This window comes from Phycodurus eques, chromosome 22 (assembly GCF_024500275.1).
Source record: "Phycodurus eques isolate BA_2022a chromosome 22, UOR_Pequ_1.1, whole genome shotgun sequence".
In the NCBI taxonomy this organism is placed as follows: Eukaryota; Metazoa; Chordata; class Actinopteri; order Syngnathiformes; family Syngnathidae; genus Phycodurus; species Phycodurus eques.
Window position 1 is genome coordinate 10,559,895 of NC_084546.1, and position 19,822 is coordinate 10,579,716.

The 19,822-nt window shown below is 39.8% G+C and overlaps 2 protein-coding genes across 2 annotated transcripts in view; one reads left to right on the forward strand and one right to left on the reverse strand.

Annotated features, from left to right (window-relative positions):
* The window catches only part of LOC133397317 (gastrula zinc finger protein XlCGF57.1-like), a 39,180-nt gene extending 33,646 nt beyond the window's left edge, over window positions 1-5,534 (forward strand). The window contains exon 4 of the mRNA XM_061668042.1: window positions 581-5,534. Within this exon, the coding sequence (XP_061524026.1) occupies window positions 581-2,274 (1,694 nt within the window). The 3' untranslated portion in view covers window positions 2,275-5,534. The remainder of the gene's footprint in view (window positions 1-580) is intronic.
* Window positions 5,535-10,578: 5,044 nt separating this feature from the next.
* On the reverse strand, window positions 10,579-12,776 carry LOC133397506 (zinc finger protein OZF-like; the record flags this gene model as incomplete). Its single annotated transcript, XM_061668467.1, has 3 exons — window positions 12,680-12,776; window positions 11,819-12,026; window positions 10,579-11,521 (listed from the first exon to the last, which is right to left on the reverse strand). Coding segments are annotated over exons 1-3 (1,248 nt in total), but the record flags the coding sequence as incomplete, so codon positions are not given.
* Window positions 12,777-19,822: the final 7,046 nt, after the last annotated feature.

Sequence of the window (19,822 nt, forward strand, 5' to 3'; positions counted from 1 at the left end):
TCGCCGCGAGTTGGGGACTTATTACCGTAATACCTAGTATGAACAAAATTAAGGGCGCCTGGCTTGATTGCTACTTTACGAGTGGAGGCTGGCTTGACGGCAGTCATTTTCAGGGGTCCTGAGCCAAACCGATGTTGTTTTGCACAATGCACATACCGGCGCTATATACCTACTTTAGCATCCTCCTTCACGCGCACCGGGAACTGAACTTATCTGGCCCAACCATTCACTTTTCAGTGGAATCAACATCTTCAGACACAAAGGTGTCACCTGTGATACAATTAGATAGCTCAAAGTAGTGCTGTCTCCACAATTCAGCATTATCTGGCTCCATTGAAATTAGACGGCAAGGTAGCTTTACAATTATTGTTTACTTTCACCTACTCGTTACCTATGTTTTTATGCACTTTGCTCTTTTTCAGATTTTATTGTTGTTGACCTGTCTATGCGTATTGTTTCCAGTAAATTAACTCATCGGGCTCTCCTAATAATGTTAGATGTAAACCATAACACACAACAAAGTCACAACATGAGAATTGATTTACAAAACCATGTGTGTTTGTCTTCTTGTATCTTGCAGACACCAATGAAGCTCTTCATCCTGAGCAGCAGGAGCCAGAGCCCCCTCACGTTAAAGAGGAATTGGAGGATAAAGAGGTCTCCCACATCAAAGAGGAATTGGAGTCTATCTCCATTAAAAAGGAGGAGGATGAAGAGTGCCTTCACATCAAGGAAGAGGAAGCAGAGCCTCCCTACATCAAACCGGAAGAGGAGGCGGATATCAAGTTTACATCGACTGTTGTCCCTTTGAAGAGTAAAGATGAAGTTCAAAGTGAGGAGAACAGAGGGGCGGAGCCTCCAACCAGCAGCTCTAGTTATCACATGACAACAGAAGGTGATGGAGACCACTGTGGAGGATCGCCAGCAGACGGACACTTAGCTCCACTATCAGATAATGACGTGACGTCACAGTCTCCTCACACAGTTGATGATGACGATGATTATGATAAACAGTCTGAAGGTGCTGTGCCATTTCACACTTACAACAAACAATGGAAATGTTCTCTCTGTGGAAAAACGTTTGCTATTAACAGCAGTTTGAAAAAACACATGAGGATACACACTGGAGAAAACCCTTTTTCTTGCTCGTGTTGTGGTCAAAGATTCACTCACAAGGGAAACTTGAAAAGACACATGAGAACCCACACTGGTGAGAAACCTTTTGCCTGCTCAGTTTGTGGTCAAAGATTCTCTGAAAAGGGGAGCTTAAAAATACACACAAGAACACACACGGGGGAGAAACCTTTTGCCTGCCCCGTTTGTGGGAGAAGATTCTTTGAAAAGAGAAGCATGAAGTTACACACAAGAACTCACACAGGCGATAAGCCTTTTGCCTGCTCAGTATGTGGTCGAAGATTCTTTCAGAAGGCACACTTAAAATTACACATGAGAAGACACACTGGAGATAAACCTTTTTCCTGCTCAGTTTGTGGTCAAAGATTTTCTGATAAGGGACACTTAAAAACACACACAAGATTGCACAGTGGTGAGAAACCATTTTGCTGCTCAGATTGTGGTCAAAGATTCACTCAGAATGGAAACTTCCAAAGACACATGAGAACCCACACTGGTGATAAACCTTTTGCCTGCTCAGTTTGTGGTCAAAGATTCTCCATAAAGGGAAGCTTAAAAATACACACAAGATTGCACACAGGAGAGAAGCCCTTTGCCTGCTCAGATTGTGGTCAACGATTCACTCAGAAGGGACACTTAAAATCACACACAAGAACCCACACTGGTGATAAACCTTTTGCCTGCTCAGTTTGTGGTCAAAAATTCTCCATAAAGGGAAGCTTAAAAATACACACAAGATTGCACACTAGAGAGAAACTTTTTGCCTGCTCAGATTGTGATGAAAGGTTCACTCGGAAGGGAGATTTAAAAATACACACAAGAACCCACACTGGTGAAAAACAGTTTGTCTGCTCAGTCTGTGGTCAAAGATTCAATTTAAAGGGAAACTTGAAAAGACACACGAGAACCCACAGTGCTGATAAACCTTTTGCCTGCGGCGTCTGTGGTCAAAGATTCAGTCAGAAGGAGAACTTAAAAAGACACACAAAAACCCACACTGGTGATAAACCTTTTGCCTGTGCCGTTTGTGGTCAAAGATTCTCTCGTAAGGATGGGGCTAAGACACACAAGTGTGTTGGTGAGAATCGCAGTGATCAAGAAGCTTTAAATGTCAATGTTAAGTTAGGGTTATTCGATTAGCATTCATTCACGGAATAACAAAAAACAGCTAAGGATGAAGCCATGGCCCACTGAGCAACCCGACGTAGAAATGATGTCCTTTTTATGTAATGAGCTGCCATCGAAAAGATGTCGCTGGCGGGTGCAGAATTAAAGTTTTTAACGACGTCCGTTTTCAACGTCGTCTCGACGTCCCGTTTCCACGTCTGCAGGACGTCCATATGAAGTTGAAATATAATTCAAAACCTGTCGGTGTGGACGTCTTCTCGACGTCTTATATGGACCAAATTTAAATCAGAATCGGCTTTGTTGGCCAAGTATGTTAAAAGAAACCATGAATTTGTCTCCGTTGGCCGCAGCCACTCTCGTATGAAAACAAAACCGCCACTGGGACAAATATACATTTAAGACATACAAAAAACGCAAGTATGGAGAGTCATTGAGCAAGCAAAGTGTACCACTAGTGTGGTGATGCTGATTTAGTGGCAGTTGTGGAAATGATGCACAGTCCTCAAGCAATTTAAAGTGGACTAATATTAGTCCCATGATCTGGTACTGTGACGATTGTGCAAATGGTGCAGAGTTCTCAAACACACAAGTGGCCAGTAGTAATCAGCAACAGTATGCAAATAGTGCAACGTGATATAACATTGAGTGTACAAATAATGTAGAATTACCCAAACAGCGATGTGCAAAATTGGCAACGTGTTACAATAAAATTGTAAGTTGATGGCAAGAGGGACGGACGCTGTTAGTGTGTTGACCAAAATGTAAAATGTTGACCAAATTACGTCAGTCTTGTGAAATGATCAGTTATGTATGAAAATGTTTAACACAGCATTTAAAATGCATTTGAATAATTGTCTGGAACTGTGAGAGTATGCAAATGGTGCATGTATCATTGTTTTTGGTGTATTAGCGTTCTCATTTACATCGCAATCACGTGCTTCAACATCTCCATGACATGTACATTATGTTGAAGCATATGATTACATTATGGCCTTCGAAACATGTAAATAAGAACAAATAACATTCCAATATACCAAAATGGTACAGTATTTGTACGCTCTCACAGTGCAAGACAATTATTAAAATATATTTTGAATGCTGTATTGAACATTTTAACAAGATACAATTTCATAACACTAATTTGTTCAACATTTAAATTCATTTTGTATATATTAATGACAGTTAAGAAATGATTTATTTGATTTGGAATTATTTAGAAATATTACTATAATATAACTACAATTGGCTATACATTAGACACTCGGTGACATGATTTATATGAACCATTTATTTCCCAAAAGTTAAAGAAGGCAACAGGCCTGCAATAGAAAGTAAAAGACTTACCAGGACACATTTTTCAATGACAACATACAGTCAACTTTAAGTCAAGTCTTTTCCTCCTCTCAATGCGGCTTGTTTCATGTGTTCCAGCATGTTTGCGAACAGCTTTCTGTTCCCTTCTTAATTGTGTCTGGTTTGGAGCACAGCACCTGAAAATGGTGCAAGACAAATGCTAGCTTATCTGTATTGCACTGTATTTAAATTACCATGACGTGAGAAATACTCACCAAACAACATTTTCCTGTCCTTTGGCCTTTCCCCATGCTCCACAAAGCCAGCCAAGGGTGGAATCTTTTTTTTTTTTTTTTTTTTACGCACATGAATTTGTTCATTACTATGTTTAAATGTGCTGTATGGTATTTTGTTCATTTCTAAATATTTTAGTTACTTGGTGGTTATCATTACTTAAAAGTTGAATTAATCGTGGGTCCGGAAGAGTTGTTTCTTCAGCTCTTATCGGCTTGGCGGCTTCGTAAAAAGGAATCACGTTGCACCTATACAATTTGAACAGCGCATGCAAGTTAAAAACATACTGTACAAGACAGCATTATGTGTGCATTATGCATTATCACAATTATGCAATGTGTCAACCACAATCATTTACCGATTCTGCTCTCCTCCTCGTCCATGTCATTGGATTCTGGGGAGAGAACATAATTTGGAAAAGAAAAAAAACAAAACAAATGTGGTCTTAAATCTGAGCACAGGCAGTATTGTTCATTCACTGTTTCAAATTCATTAATTTTGAAAACACACCAACAATCTTCCAATTCCCTCATTGCCACGCTCCTCTTTTTGGGGAAGACGACCTCATCCTCTTCCTCCTCATGCATAGATGCTAACCTTTATCATCACCTCTCAGGAACATTCTGGACATTTTGTCAGGAACATTTGCATCTCAGCCAAAACAAACATACGCCACCAGAAAAACTACTATTTTCTTTATATTTTTATATTTCCTTTTTTTGCTGTTTGCAGTTAGTAAATACTTGGGGTCACTCTCTCTAAAAACCAAAGACCAAGTCAAAACCTTGGTGTGCTGATAGATTCCGAGCTGACTTTCAGTAGTCAAATCAATTACGAAAAAAAAAAAAAACAGCCTCCTATCAGCTGAAGAACATATCCAGAGTGAAGGCTTGCATGTGCCAAGCAGACCAGCAGAAGCTCATCCATGCTTTTATCTGAAGTAGACTTGACCATTGTAATAGTCTTCTGACTGGACTCCCCCAAATAGCATTAAACAGCTGCAGCTCATTCAAAATGCTGCAGAGCGGGTTCTGACCAGAGCAAAGAGGTCAGAACATATTATTCCAATTCTAAAGTCTCTGCGCTGGCTCCCAATCAGCTGTAGAATAGATTTTAAAGTTCTGCTATTGGTCTATAAATCACAAAATGGTTTAGGTCCTGAATACATGAAAGAAATTATAATGGCATATAAACCCAGTAGGAGCTACAGACACAGATCAAATACTGGAGCACAAAGTGCAAAGCAAACATGGTGCAGCGGCATTTAGCTGCAATGCTGCACACAAATGCAATAATTTCCCAACAGAAATGTCAGCATCAGGTGTAAATGTTTTTAAATCGGGATTAAAAACTTCCGCGAGCTGCGGAGCTTGTGGCCCCAGACACAGCCTCGCTGACAGCCGTGGTCCTGTTGTCGCGTACGGACGAGACTCCCGATTAGCGCCGCCAGCGTTAGAGAATTTCAATTTTGAAATAATCTTTCTTGCACTGTACATTTCTTATGTACAATTATATTTGTTTTGAAATGTTTTTAAGCTGTCTTTCATTTTTTTCTCTTTATTTTTAAATGTTTTTAATCATGTAAAGCACATTGAGTTACCTTGTGTAGGAACTGCGCTACATGAATAAATCTGCTTTCTTTGTGTTGTTTTGAGTGACATAATATTGATAGCTGTTTGTTTTTTTGGGACCATTAAATTGCTAAATATACAATAATGTTGTGACTTTTATTTACAGAATGACACATTACAATAAATACCAGGTCGTATGGTCCTTTAGCAAGGCTAAATTGATTTTAAAACAAACTTTGTACAGTAAGAATGTCATTTTGAGAACATTTATTGTGCAGATCCCCAAAGTCAAAATCAAAACTCAGCACTTTTGGAACGCATAGGGTATAAAATACTGTATGTTTTCATTAAGGGTGCAGCGAATCAAAAACTCACGGTTCGGATCGTATCACGGATTTGAGTCATGGATCAAAACGCTGATTAACGGTACTTTTTTCCCCTTTTCTAACCATTAGGCAACATAACCTTATCTCTATTAGTTTATTCTGTAACAGGGAGTTGAACAGGAGACGTGATCATGTTTAGAGCGCATGTACATCAGTTTGACCGTTCTACTAACAGGCTGGTAAACTATCTTAATCTGTATTATGTCAAATTCATTCAATTTTAACATTTGGCGGCTTTTAGCTATATTGGCTTGTTCCAGAAATTATTAAAAACCACAGCATATAAAAACCATAATGTATGAAATCGACCAACTGTCTGCTAGATACGTTTTACATTGCACTGTTTATCTTACAATGTTTCCAATATTAACGCTGACACTGGACCGAGCCACTGCTTCCCATGTATGCATTATGCAAGAGTGTTAGTTAAATGGCTGAATATGCAAGGTGAGCCTTAACCAATCAGTTATATTTAGATAGTCTGTTCTTTGTGCTACTTTGCCTTGTTGCTTCATCTTTATTCCCCATGGTTATTACAAAACCTATATTCTGTGTTTATACTGAACTCTGTGTAATATAGACCAAAACGTTTAATGGATACTATGATATTTTTTGGGGGGTACAGTGGAACCTCAATAAAAGAGAGAGAGAAAGGAGACCTCATGGCGGCAGTGTTAACTCAGTGGAATAAAAAAACACCGGTCTGGAACAGGCGGCACGGTGGGCGACTGGTTAGAGCGTCAGCCTCACAGTTCTGAGGACCCGGGTTCAATCCCCAGCCCCGACTGTGTGGAGTTTGCATGTTCTCCCCGTGCCTGCGTGGGTTTTCTCCAGGCATTCCGGTTTCCTCCCACATCCCAAAAACATGCATGAATTGGAGACTCTAAATTGTGAGTGCGAATGGTTGTCTGTTTGTATGTGCCCTGCGATTGGCTGGCAACCAGTTGAGGGTGTACCCCGCCTCCTGCCCGATGACAGCTGGGGTAGGCTCCAGCGCGCCCGCGACCTGAGTGAGGATAAGCGGCTCAGAAAATGGATGGATGGATGGATGGATGGTCTGGAACATGCTATTTTTGGCAAAGTCAGTTTTTTTGTCAAGCTGTTTGCCTTTGGCAACAATTTGGAACTAAGAAGTACACTAATTCCTTGCAGCTCATGAAAGCGAGTCTCGTCTGATGCATACCAGACGTCGACAATGTCACCTGACCAAGCACACTGGCATAGTAAGTTTGGAGGAAATGTGAAATTTTCAAGCTTTTTTTTGTTTTATTTATTTCCAATACCTTTGTATTGTACTGGGTGTTTTAGACCACGAAAAAAAACAACAACTACAAAACAATCATTTTGTACTGTAATATGGGTGCATTTGGCCTAAAAAGAAAGTGCTTCAATGTAACAGACAATTGGCTATATCAGATGGGGCCCCGCCTCTGTCCAGTGAGTGACTTAATTTCCTGTAGCTCAAATAAGAGATGAACCAAAGACAAATAAATACACAACTTGGTACAACAAAGATGTAGAACACTCTTGAACAAATTCAAACAAATTATACAGTTGTACAGTACCAACCTGCCAAGGTTGAAATTTTCCATAAGTAGTATACACCACCATTTCCTCAATAATGGCATATTACAACTACATTCAGGCTAACTCAACAATGGTGAAGTCATCAGGGGCATTCAGGAGTTGGTAAAGGGCATACTGAAAAAGAAAAAATCTGATTGTTAAAATACAGAGAGGAAAAATAAAGACTAATAAACCGACCTACCATCAGTATAAAAATGCCACAATCAACACCATACGGCTGTCCCGGAAAACCCTATCACAAAAGAGAGGAGTTAAATGTAATGGCAATGACATTTTAACTTCATGTGTGAGAAGACAAAATGATAACACTGGTGTAGTACAAGCGCAGTGCTGTACAGTTTACAGGTTACATAATCAGAACTTGCAAACTCCAGACAAGCGAGGCCGGGATTTGAACCCGAACTCCTCAGAACTGTGAGGCAGATGTACACACCAGTCATCCACCGTGCCGCCCCAAAATACATTTTAAAAGAAAAATACAATATAAAAATATTTTCCCAGGTACCTTGTGGATGCTTTCATTAGTATATGCAATAATGCATACCAGCTATTCTTGGGCAGGATGACATTTAGTGTCCATGAAGCTCTGCGAGGTCATATTTACTGATAGAATCACTGTGTTCCACGCAGCATTCTGGCTATAAAAAAAATAACTTAAGTGAGCAAAAAACATAGCAAAGCAGCAAAGTCATTTTTAAAACTAACTCACCTTCATTTGGATCAGGCTGGTGTCTAAGTGGCTGCATACAGTAAGTGTGCCAGGCTCGGGAGGAGGCGCTGTTGCTGTGAACATTTATCAGACTGTAGCGGTCCTGGGGTTTTAATGTACAATATGCTGTCATTACATCATGCAACTGTAAATAATTTTTTTTGAAATTCATATTTACCAAGCACTGCTTGTATGATGCCAATTCGGGGCAAAGCGGGTAGTGATATACTATAACAGCGCGGCATTGCAAGCTTCACATTGCCCCCGAATGATCAGGTAATGAATCTACGAAGAGGAATGAAAATATAACGTGACCATTGTATTTTCATGTTTGGTAAAACAACACGAAAACAAAAATCAAGACCAGTAATTTTTCTATTTTTAATATCTATCTCCAAACGTTATATCCAAATACCAAAAGAGACACGGACCGTACACGGACCAAGAAACTCTTCCGTGTAAAGGCAAAGCTGCACAAAACAAGCTTGAGGAAAGAAATTACGGTCGTGTTTTAGTTCCCGACTTGCGTCAAATTCACACATATTTTATGTTATTTTCACATTTTCCAGTTTTCAAACAAGAAACAGAAGATAACTCGTTTTCCTTTTTTTGTTTTGTTTACACATTAAAACAAAAACGAAAATAGGGTCACTTCTTTTGTTTCCTCCATCAGAAGGAAAAACTAATGGCCGCAAAGTACATGGACCCGGCTGCATGCAATGGCTCACTAACAATGAACTGTTACGAATAATGTTCATTGCACTTTTAGTTCGTAAATAATGGCTACCTTCTTGAGGAGCCGACCGTCCCAGGGGAGGAGTGGGTGGAGGCCGCCCAACAGCCAAAGTAGGTCAAGTACAGCGCAACTTTGACGTACCAGTGGCACAGCTCAGCAGTTTTTCCACTTAAGCCTTGTTGCTTGGGCTATTGTTTGCTTGGTGTTGCAGGCATTTTGTTTTTAGAGTGTTTTGAATGGATATAAAGCATTTGCATTCTTTTCAATGCAGAAAATATACAAGCATATTGAGTTACTCTGCCTGTTTGAAGAGGTGTATTTTATTAAGGATCACATGTACACTTTACAGTTTACCACCAAGAGGCAAAGTTTCTTTACAGTCTATTTCAACCGATCATTCGCTTATTTGATATTGACATCACGAAAACATTAGACAAACCGCGTGCATTGTTTAAAGTATTTTGGCATCAGTGGTAATTATCAACACTTTTGTCCACAGGAGGCTTTTGGAAAACCCATAAACATGAAGAAAAATGTGTTAGATACAATACAAGAATATAGATTTTTGTAAATCAGCATAATGGAAATTACCTTTGATACTAAACATTTAAACAAAAATGGAAACTTCATTATGTATCATACACTTTTATTGGAGAAGCCTGTTCAAAAATTTCACTCAAATTAAAGAATACCTGCATAAATTAAAAAAAAAATAAGATAATTGCAATATCAGAGTCGTGGCTTGACAAAGAGAAAGCAAGTGAAATTTGAACTGGATGGAGACGAAATATTTACAAGCTACAGGAAAAATAAAAAGGGCTGTTGCTGCTGTATATGTGGATAGAGCACTGAGATGCAACCAGATTGAATATGACTGACACCATAGAAAATGGAATGGAATGTTTTTAAATATTAAACACACGGCTAATAGAATAATGAAAAACTATCTGCCATATTTACCAACTAAAATAGTACAAATAATTGGTGAATTCAATGTAGACTTGTTAAACTCAAATGGCCATTAAAACGGCAGACTTTAGCGAGACAATGAAAAGCAACGGTCTTTTCCCATTAATTGTAAAACCAAGTACAATCACAACTGATGCAGCAACAATGATGGTAAATATATTCACAAATAAAATTGACTATAATATTCTAAGATGACTTCTCATAAATTATACTATAGGTGATCATCATCCTGTATTTGCAATCCTTAGAACATTTCTTTCATTTTCACATGCAGAAGACCTAAAACAAAGATGCATTTGTGCCTTTAGGATGGACATAGGGAAACTAAATTGGAATTAGGTTTATGCAAACAAAGACCGCAATAACACATAAGATTCTTGTCAACAGTAATCTCATGATATGAAAAACATCACCCATTAAAAAAGTTAGCAGGTTGTAGTGGTTTTACAAAAGCCATGGATTACGAAAGGGATAGAGGATGCATGAAAAAAAAATCATATAAAAGATTTATCTTAAGGATGAAGATGCTGAAATATAGTACAAACAAAAATGAGTACATATTATAAGAACAAGTAAGAAGGAAAATCTTTGCGCACTGCTGGAGCAAAACAAGACCAATACACAAGAAATCTGGATATTTATCACCAGTGCATTCTTGTGTGAAGCTTTAAACTTCCCTTAATCCCTTAAAAGAGAATCTTCCCTTAATCCCTTAAAAGAGAATCTTTGACTGCAAACTGAGCAGGCAAAAGGTTTCTCACCACTGTGGGTTCTTGTGTGTATTTTTAAGCTTGCCTTTGCGGAGAATCTTTGACCGCAAACTGAGCAGGCAAAAGGTTTGTCGCCTGTGTGGATTCTTATGTGCAATTTTAAGATTGCCTTTACAGAGAATTTTTTATCACAAACTGAGCATGCAAAAGGTTTTTCACCTGTGTGGGTTCTCTTGTGTAATTTTAACCTTTCCTTTACAGAGAATCTTCGAAAGAAAACTGAGCACACAAAAGGTTTCTCACCAGTGTGGATTCTTGTGTGTAATTTTAAGATTGCCTTTGTGGAGAATCTTTGACCGCAAACTGAGCAGGTGAAAGGTTTCTCACCAGTATGGGTCTTTGTGTGTAATTTTAACCTTTCCTTTACAGATAATTTTTTACCACAAACCGAGCAGGCAAAAGGTTTATCAGCTGTGTGAATTCTTGTGTGTCTTTTTAAGATTCCATTTTGAGTGAATCTTTGACCACAATCTGAGCAGGCAAAAGGTTTATCATCAGTGTGGGTTTTTTCGTGTTTTATTAAGTATTTCTTTATGGAGAATATTTGATGACAAACTGAGCAGGAAAATGGTTTCTCTCCAGTGTGCATTCTTGTGTGTATTCTTAAGTTTTCTTGACGAGAGAATTTTTTACCACACACTGAGCAGGCAAAAGATTTCTCACGAGTGTGGGTTCTGGTGTGCATTTCTAAGTGTCCCTTCTGAGTGAATTTTTGACCACAAACTGAGCAGGCAAAAGGTTTATTACCGGTGTGGATTCTTGTATGTAGTTTTAAGCTTCCATTTTGAGTGAATCTTTGACCACAAACTGAGCAGGCATAAGGTTTCTCATGAGTGTGGATTATTGTGTGTATTTTTAAGTTTCCCTTGTAAGTGAATCTTTGACCACAATCTGAGCAGGCAAAAGGTTTTTCTCCAGTGTGTAATTTCATGTGTTGTTTCAAACTGCGCTTAGAAGCAAAAGTTTTCCCACACTGAGAACATTTCCATTGTTTGTTGTCTGTGTGACATGTCATATCACCTCCAGACTGTCCATCATTATCAGTGTGAGGAGAGTGTGACGTCATGTCACTATCTGAGTGTGGAGCTAAGAGGCTATCTGCTTGTGATCCTCCACAGTGGTCTCCATCACCTTCTGTTGTCATGTGTTGACTTGAGCTGCTGCTTGGAGGCTTCGCCCCTCTGCTCTCCTCACTTTGTACTTCATCTTCACTCTTCAAAGGGACACCAGTCGATGGAAACTTGATATCCGCCTCTTCCAGTTTGATGTAGGGGGGCTCTTCTTCCTCCTCCTTGATGTGGAGGCACTCTTCATCCTCCTCTTTTTTAATGGAAAGGGGCTCCAATTCCTCTTCTTCTTTGATGTGGGGAACCTCTTTACCCTCCAATTCCTCTTTAACATGCGGGGGCTCTGGCTCCTGTTGCTCAGAACGAAGGTCTTCATTGGTGTCTGCAAGACACAAGAAGACAAACACATGGTTTGGTCAAGTCAGTTGTCATGTTGGGACTTTAATGTTGTGTAGTATGCTCTATATTTATATAATGTTATTAGGAGAGCCAGATGAGTTAAAATGAACCCTGATCGCAACGATGTTTTACTTCTCTGATCCCCTTTGGCTCAAGTAACATAAAAATATGCAACTTTCGAAAATGATTTCCAGATTTATATATTTTTATGAAACATTTCAACATTTTTTTATGCATCACAGTGCATTCTCGGTAGTGACGTAGAAAGGGGGTGCGCCCAGTTCACCACAGTTTTTTTTTTAGCAGTAGCTAGAGTAGATGTCCGCTGGTCAGCCTTTTCAGTTCGAGACAGAGTTTCATCAAAGATGAGCGAGAAGAAACCAGTGATGAAAATGGATAAGAGAATGACGATGGCATGAAGAAGTTTGAGTTAGTCATTTTCAAAGGTGTCCTTTGTGGCTGCTTTTTGTCAAAGCTGATTGCGGAAGAGGCCATCTGATGGAATGAGCTCAGTTTTTTGCGCTGACTCTTCACTGGAGTCATCAGGTAAAAAAAAAAAAAAAAACATATCCTCTGAGTTACATCAAAATCTGCATTAAAGACGTCACGTTTAACTGAGTAATTATGGTCCGTGACCGGAAAGCTCGCCAATGTCGGACATGCAGCTCTTAAGCACTGCTGAGTACCCTTTGGTCACAAGTTTCACTTCTTCATCCACAGTGACATTACACATTATGAATATAGTTAAGTATTGATGTAAAACACAATATTTGATGCTTTATATACTCTTTCTATGGCTTGTAGAGGCACGGTGTGTAATGGGCGTTAACTACGCTAGGTGGCTGTACGTCAGGAAATCTCACTCCCTCATCCTTAAAAAGGATGGTGGCCGCCGAGTCAGGGGCCCAGGGCAGTTAGCTCAATGGTCTGCGCACTCCACTCCCAATAGATGTGGGTGATGACGCAGCAAGTTCACAAAAAGAGACAGAACATCTGGTGTCATTAATGAAACGCGATCACCTCCCACTGTTGACAAAAGACACTGCAAGTTGGACTCTGTATAACTGTGTGCCATGTGTTGAACATGGACAATACCATTACAGAAATCCCCCATCTGCATGAGTATTCTAAATGTATACCTTGATTTCTGTCATTGTGTTGATTCTACAGGTCTAATGGCAATTATTTTCATGAAGAACTGTACAACTGTGTTTTAAGCCAACAGTATGAAATGATGTGTTGAATAATATCAGTTGATTTACCAGAACTAAGGTTGAAAGTCCTTGCTTGATCTCTGCGTGAGACAGTTTCAAAGTTGGGAAGCGTTTGTTTGAAAATGTGCTGAGTTTCAACCCGTACTGAGGGGGTGACTCATGCATATAGAATGACAATTTAGAATGGAAATCAGAGTCGATGGCCCTGGTCTTTTTCTCCAATTTTTCAAAGATACAAAAGCTCTCGCCTCCTGTTCAGCTCCTCTCTCGCTTCTGTTTTTTCCAGCCCCAGACTTGCTGCTGGAGTGGAGGGGGCCAAGGAGAGAAACTCCTGGCGTTCCCACAAGTGTAAAAGCGTGGCCCGCCAACAAGTCCAAACGGCAGGAAAAGTTACGAGCGCAACCAGCGGGAATATCAACTTTCTTTTTGTAGTCATTTTCTGTTTCCCTTCTTTTCATCTATTTCCTCGACTCAACCTGCCTCCTTCCTCCTGGGACAACCGAGGTAGATCATGCCCAGACCGGTATCCACGTGATGTAGGATCGTGAGTAAACATTGCAATAATTACCAGAATAAGTACAAATTTGTGCATCGTAGTTTGGGGTCAGGTTAACGATCTCACACAAGTCAACTTTATTCTCTCAACACTCCTCAATTCATTCACGCTCATCTCACGAGTTCACCCATTCACACTATATCCTGTTGTGTTACGTATGCTTGTTTATTTTCGATTTTCTAGTGAAGACCTTCTGCATTTGTCCCCAAATTTCCCTATCGTTGATTAAAGTTTCTTGATATTAAACATCCTATTGTGTACCGTGTGCGTTTGAGTCAAAAATATTGGCGTCTGTTATCGAGAACTAAAGCTACATAACTGTGGTAACCCTTCCAAAAAAAGATTGATCCACGAGGTTTTAAGTCGTTTCGTCCTCCTGTAAGCTAATCAACGACATGCTACCCCATTTTCATACCAACTAAACATCGTTAGTTGTAAAATTCGCCTGTTTCACTTGAAACAGACTCTGGGGAACGGAGGAGAATGGAAACATATGCTCCGACCCCTAAACACATTAATTACGTTTTTCTTTTAACATTCAGTATACGCTATATGTGTGTGTCAGACATGCAAACACCGAGCACCGTAACCACCACGACCACCACCACCATTCGTTTTTCCCCATTTTGTTCTTTTTTTGACCAACACAATACACGCGGTGCGATCCATTGTTGTTGTCGTGGCCGTGGTAACGAGTGTATTTGCATTGTTGGGCAAAGGGTTTCATAATTGCAAGCTGACAGGAAACGGGTCCCACCGCGTTGGTTGTGTTTGAAATGAATTTGGTCACTTTGAGGTTTGAAGTTGTGCTCGCTTTGTTGCGACTTCATATCAAGGCGACATACCATCTTGTTGGTGTTAGCGAGATGGCCGCATTTATCTGGCTTGAATCCCAAATGTTTTTTATCTGGCCTTTATCTGGCTTGAATCCCAAATGTTCCCAAATCGCCACGGTAGCGTTAGGCTTTGAAACTACTTCCATTTATTCTATTAATTGCGCAGCTACCAGCTCGCCCCCCACGTTTCAAAAGCGCGCACGCATGCGCGCACACAGACACCCACACGGGCAATCAGATCCATGCCCTTAACTATCTCTGATTGGTTTAGAGACCACGATGGGCTTCTTGCCGCACCACTCCTAAATTAGGGCGAGTGTGAGACTAAATAGTCCTGTCTCGCCCAAAAATATAAATAAATCATGCTTTCCAGCACCAAAACAGAGTACTAAATCATAGCTCTGTGTCCTAAAACGCAGATGATAGTACTTTGTGTCCCTGGTCATTTTTGTGCGTCTCAGACGCGGGACGCGCATCAAGCGAGATCCCTGTTTGTATGCATGTGTGTGTTTGTATAAGTTACATTTAAAGTTGTTTTGGTAGTTGAATAAAATCCCATTTTTCAAACGAATAATCATGTTTATTATGATTTCAATATCAATCAAAATGATCGTGATTGTTATGTTTTCCATAATCGGCCAGCCCAAGTGCAGCGTCCACTGCCTCCTTCACACTGTGCAAGCGCCCAAGAGCTACGACGCAAACACAAACAAACATGTCAGATCACATAGCCAAAAGACCGATAGAAACTGAAAATTTTACATTTAATCCATATGATCGGTATCGGCGGTGATCGGCAGACGCCACTCATGGATTATCGGTGCCCGAATCGGCAGCGTAAAATATTAATCGAAGCACACCTAATTATACATGGTGTGCACAACATCAAGAGACAAGAGCAAGCATTGTTGGAATATCAGTGTAAATAATTTGTGTAAACACATGCAAATCATTTTGAGACATCTCCACACATACTGATCTGCATTGAAGATATTGAATGGAAATAATGTTATATTTAATGTAATGTCACGCAATGCCTGTAATATTGTTGAAAAGTGAAAGTATTTCCTAAACGAGTGAGAGGATGAAGTGAACCAACCTGCTCTGTGCAGCGCATCTCGACGCTGCAGATGGAAAACCGCGTCCAAAAGTTTACTTTTTGTCTTGTCTTTCGCTCCACAAAGTTCCTCTTCTGTGTTCTGTCCGTCTTGCACACATTTCAACGCGATAAATCACTTTTCACTTCAAGCCAACACTCGATCTCTGCTGAGCGATGTGTTGACTGCAAACGTGTCTCTTTGTTTAGCTGCTAACAAGCTAACAAGCTTCAACGTGCACCGAGACGACTTCAACACGAAGATTGAAAGAATGATTTTTTTTTTTTTAGTCCAGTAAAATATTGATGGGCGTCCTGTGTGAGACTTGAGCACGTTCGCATCCTGTTTCATTTGAAAACTGAAACAAGGCGTTGAGGTGAATTTCTTCAGTGTTGAGTATATTTCTAAGATGAAATACTGGAACCACTGCATGTTCACACCAACCACTCCATGTCATCTATAAGTCAAATACAACACCTAAAAATAATAATAATGAACTTCTTCTAATTGTTTTCCATACATCTTTATCGATATATTTGATCCATTTCCTAGTAAACAACACTACCTTTTGTCTTTTCAACTTAAATCCCCATCTATATGACCATTTCTCAACCATCCCAATTGTTTTCTGTATTTTATCTTGGATAAACTGGATATTATTGCCTCTCTTTCATCATCCGCAAACAATGACTTTCAGATGTGTGGGTCGATTTCTGCAAAAACGTCATTAATCATAACAGAAAACAATAATGGACTGATAACGCTCCCTGAGGCTCCCTCCTTCCACACCATATCATATGCTTTTTCAACATAAAAAAAATACTGCTTGTACTGATTCTTTGTTGGCTTGCGCTTTTCTTATTTCATTTTCTTGACAAATTACCGGGTCCATTGTACCCCCTCGTTTCCTGTACCCGCTTTGATATGGAGATATGAGTCCTTGCGTCTCTATATAATAATTTAGTCTGCCTACTATCATCCTTTCCATAACCTTCTCTATGTTCGATGTAAGTGCAATGGGCCTGGAGCTTGTTGGATTTGTGGGGTCTTTCCCTGGCTTTATTATAGGTATGACCATTGCTCCTTTCCCGCTATTTGGTAGCTTGCCTTCTTCCCATATTCTATTGTACATTTCCAACAGTTTAGTTTCTGTCTTTCTAGCAAATTTTTTTTAACATAGCAGATCAGATCTTTCCCAGGTGAGAAAACTCTGTGTAATGCCCCAGCATACTCGAGTTTTCCCCCTCCCTCGTTTCCCCTCTTCTGTTAAATTATTACAACTATGAATATATTTAAAAACCCTTACCATTATTTCTGCTTTGTCTTTATTTGATATCCCTATTTCATCTCATTTCTGTATTACTGGCTATTTTCTTTCTTTCCGGACTCCCCTCATCTTTCTTATCATACCCCGCACATTACTAATTGGAGTTGTTGTTCCGGGTTGAGCTACAAAAGTACCTCCCTTTCCTTTTCTTCGCTTCTTTGAATACTTTTATTACCTGTGCCTGTGATTTTTTTGTATTACTCTAACAGTTTCTCAAAGCTATGTGATCTTTTTCATGTTTTATAAGCCTTTTTTCTTTCTTTCACTACTCTACTACATTCTTCTGACCACCATGGCACAGCTTCTCTTTTCATTCTCACTTACTGGTATTGCCGCTTTGGCGGCCTTTATTGTCATCTCCCTAAAATTCTTATCAATTACTTCAATACCTGCTTTAACATTTATATAGGCGCTTTCCTTTCACACAAATACTTAAACTGATCCCAGTTTGCCTTCTTTCTCTCTCATCACCCTCCGTTGTACCACCCGCTGGATGTATGCCACGTAGTATTTGACTACGATCGCTACCAACTGTCGTGCCCTCCATTACTTCCCACTCACAAATTCCTGCCAGACCTCCTGACACCAATGCTAAATCCAGTGCTGAATATTTATTCGGGTGCCTCTCCCATCATTTAAACACACCAAGTGTCCCTCCTCCAACAATTGCTCTAGCACCTCCCCATTTTGTCAGTATTCCGTCCTTTCCATAATGTGCTATGTGCATGAAAGTCAGCATTCCAAATAATGTAACCATTCGACTGTCCCTGGATTTGCTTTAGTTTGTTAACACATTCACTGCCATTGACGACTTTAGAAGTCAAATATCGATGTTAACCGGGAAGGCTGGCAGTGAATGAGTTAATATCGCAATTTTGGCATGGATTATAAAAATGTATAATTTTTATTCAGCCTATGTTTGTCGTTATGACAAATTCTTAAATTCTTGTCCATTTGCCAATAAACGTCTTGCATTTCATTGTACTATTAACACCATTAAATCCTATTATCCTCGGTTCGATGCCTCTTTGGGCTGAGTACAAAAGTCATCCCTCACCTCTTCCCAAGTGAATTGTTTGATATTAAGATGATTTTCTGCTGCTCTAACTATTATTTGTATTCTTTCTGTTTTTGAGTTTATTCCCATTTTTGCATTTGTAACACCTGCAATGAATGTTATGTCTCTTCATATCTATCCAAACTTTCTATCTGCTTCTGGTTTATTTTGCTGTTTCATACTTCTTTCCACTGTCTCTCTCCCTCACTATGCTTATTTACCAACCTGACAGCCTCTGCATATGTCATTTTGTTTTTCACCTTGACCTGTTGTACTTGCACTTCCTTTGTCGTCACATCACCCCCCCCCCCCCCCCCCCCCATACGGCACGCTGTGATTCCCTCCACAATTACAACACTTGGGTTGTTTATCATTCTTGCACTGTGCATAATCATGATTTCATTTTCATTTGATTTTCATTTCAATTGAATCAGGGTCTGTTTTGAAGCAATGAAACGTCTGGGTCACACCTAACTGATGCAACACTTTCAACACGCTCCAGGTCTTTCCATGACAAGGATCGTGAACATCATCTTATATGCACTGTTATTCAGTTCCAGCTGCACACGAATGGCTCCATGAGTGCTTTTTGTGGTGCATCTCCAGAAAACGAGTTTAACGCTGGAGTCGAATTCTGTTTTCAATGATTCAAGTTTCTGGTGGCACATATTTCAGCACAGGCCAGGACATCAGCAGTCCGATGCAAATTCGAACTTGGCTCGAAACGTTGCCTTTTAAATGTGCTTTTGACATTTCTCTTGTTGTAAACCTTTGGCCGCATGCGCCAGCTTGGGTACAGGGAACTGGACAGCAATGGAAAACCCGCCATGTCCCAAATCTTGCAGGCTGATTTTACTCAGTTCATGAGAGAAAAATGCATTAAAATAAGACCCCGAGTCAAAATGTTTAGGCCCTGTATTGAAGGAAAAAGTTAGTTCAAAAGAAAGACATCTGATTTTTAAATTTTTTTTTTAAAGGGAAAATGGATTTGATTTTCGAGACAATTGATTTTCGAGACAACTTTTACTAAAGGGGTGTCTTTTATTAAGGATCCATCCATCCATCCATCCATCCATTTTCTGAACCGCTTCTCCTCACTAGGGTCGCGGGCGTGCTGGAGCCTATCCCAGCTATCATCGGGCAGGAAGCGGGGTACACCCTGAACTGGTTGCCAGCCAATCGCAGGGCACACATAAACAAACAACCGTTCGCACACACATTCACACCTACGAGCAATTTAGAGTTTTCAATTAACCTACCTTGCATGTTTTTGGGATGTGGGAGGAAACCGGAGTGCCCGGAGAAAACCCACGCAGGCACGGGGAGAACATGCAAACTCCACACTGAACCCAGGTCCTCAGAACTGTGAGGCTGATGCTCTAACCAGTTGTCCACCGTGCCGCCTTATTAAGGATCACATATACATTTTATAGTTTACCACCAGAAGTCAAAGTTGCGTTACAATCTATTTCAATCAATCGTTTCGCTTATTTGATATTGGCATCACTAAAACATTGGACAAAATGCATGCATTGATTTAGTATTTTGGCACTAGTAGTAATTTTCAACATTTGTCCACAGGAAGCCTTTAGACAATACAAAGACAACATGACAATGCAAAGATGTAGATTTTTATAAGTCAGTATGATTGTAATTACTTTTGATGTAAAACATTTAAACAAAAATGGGAAA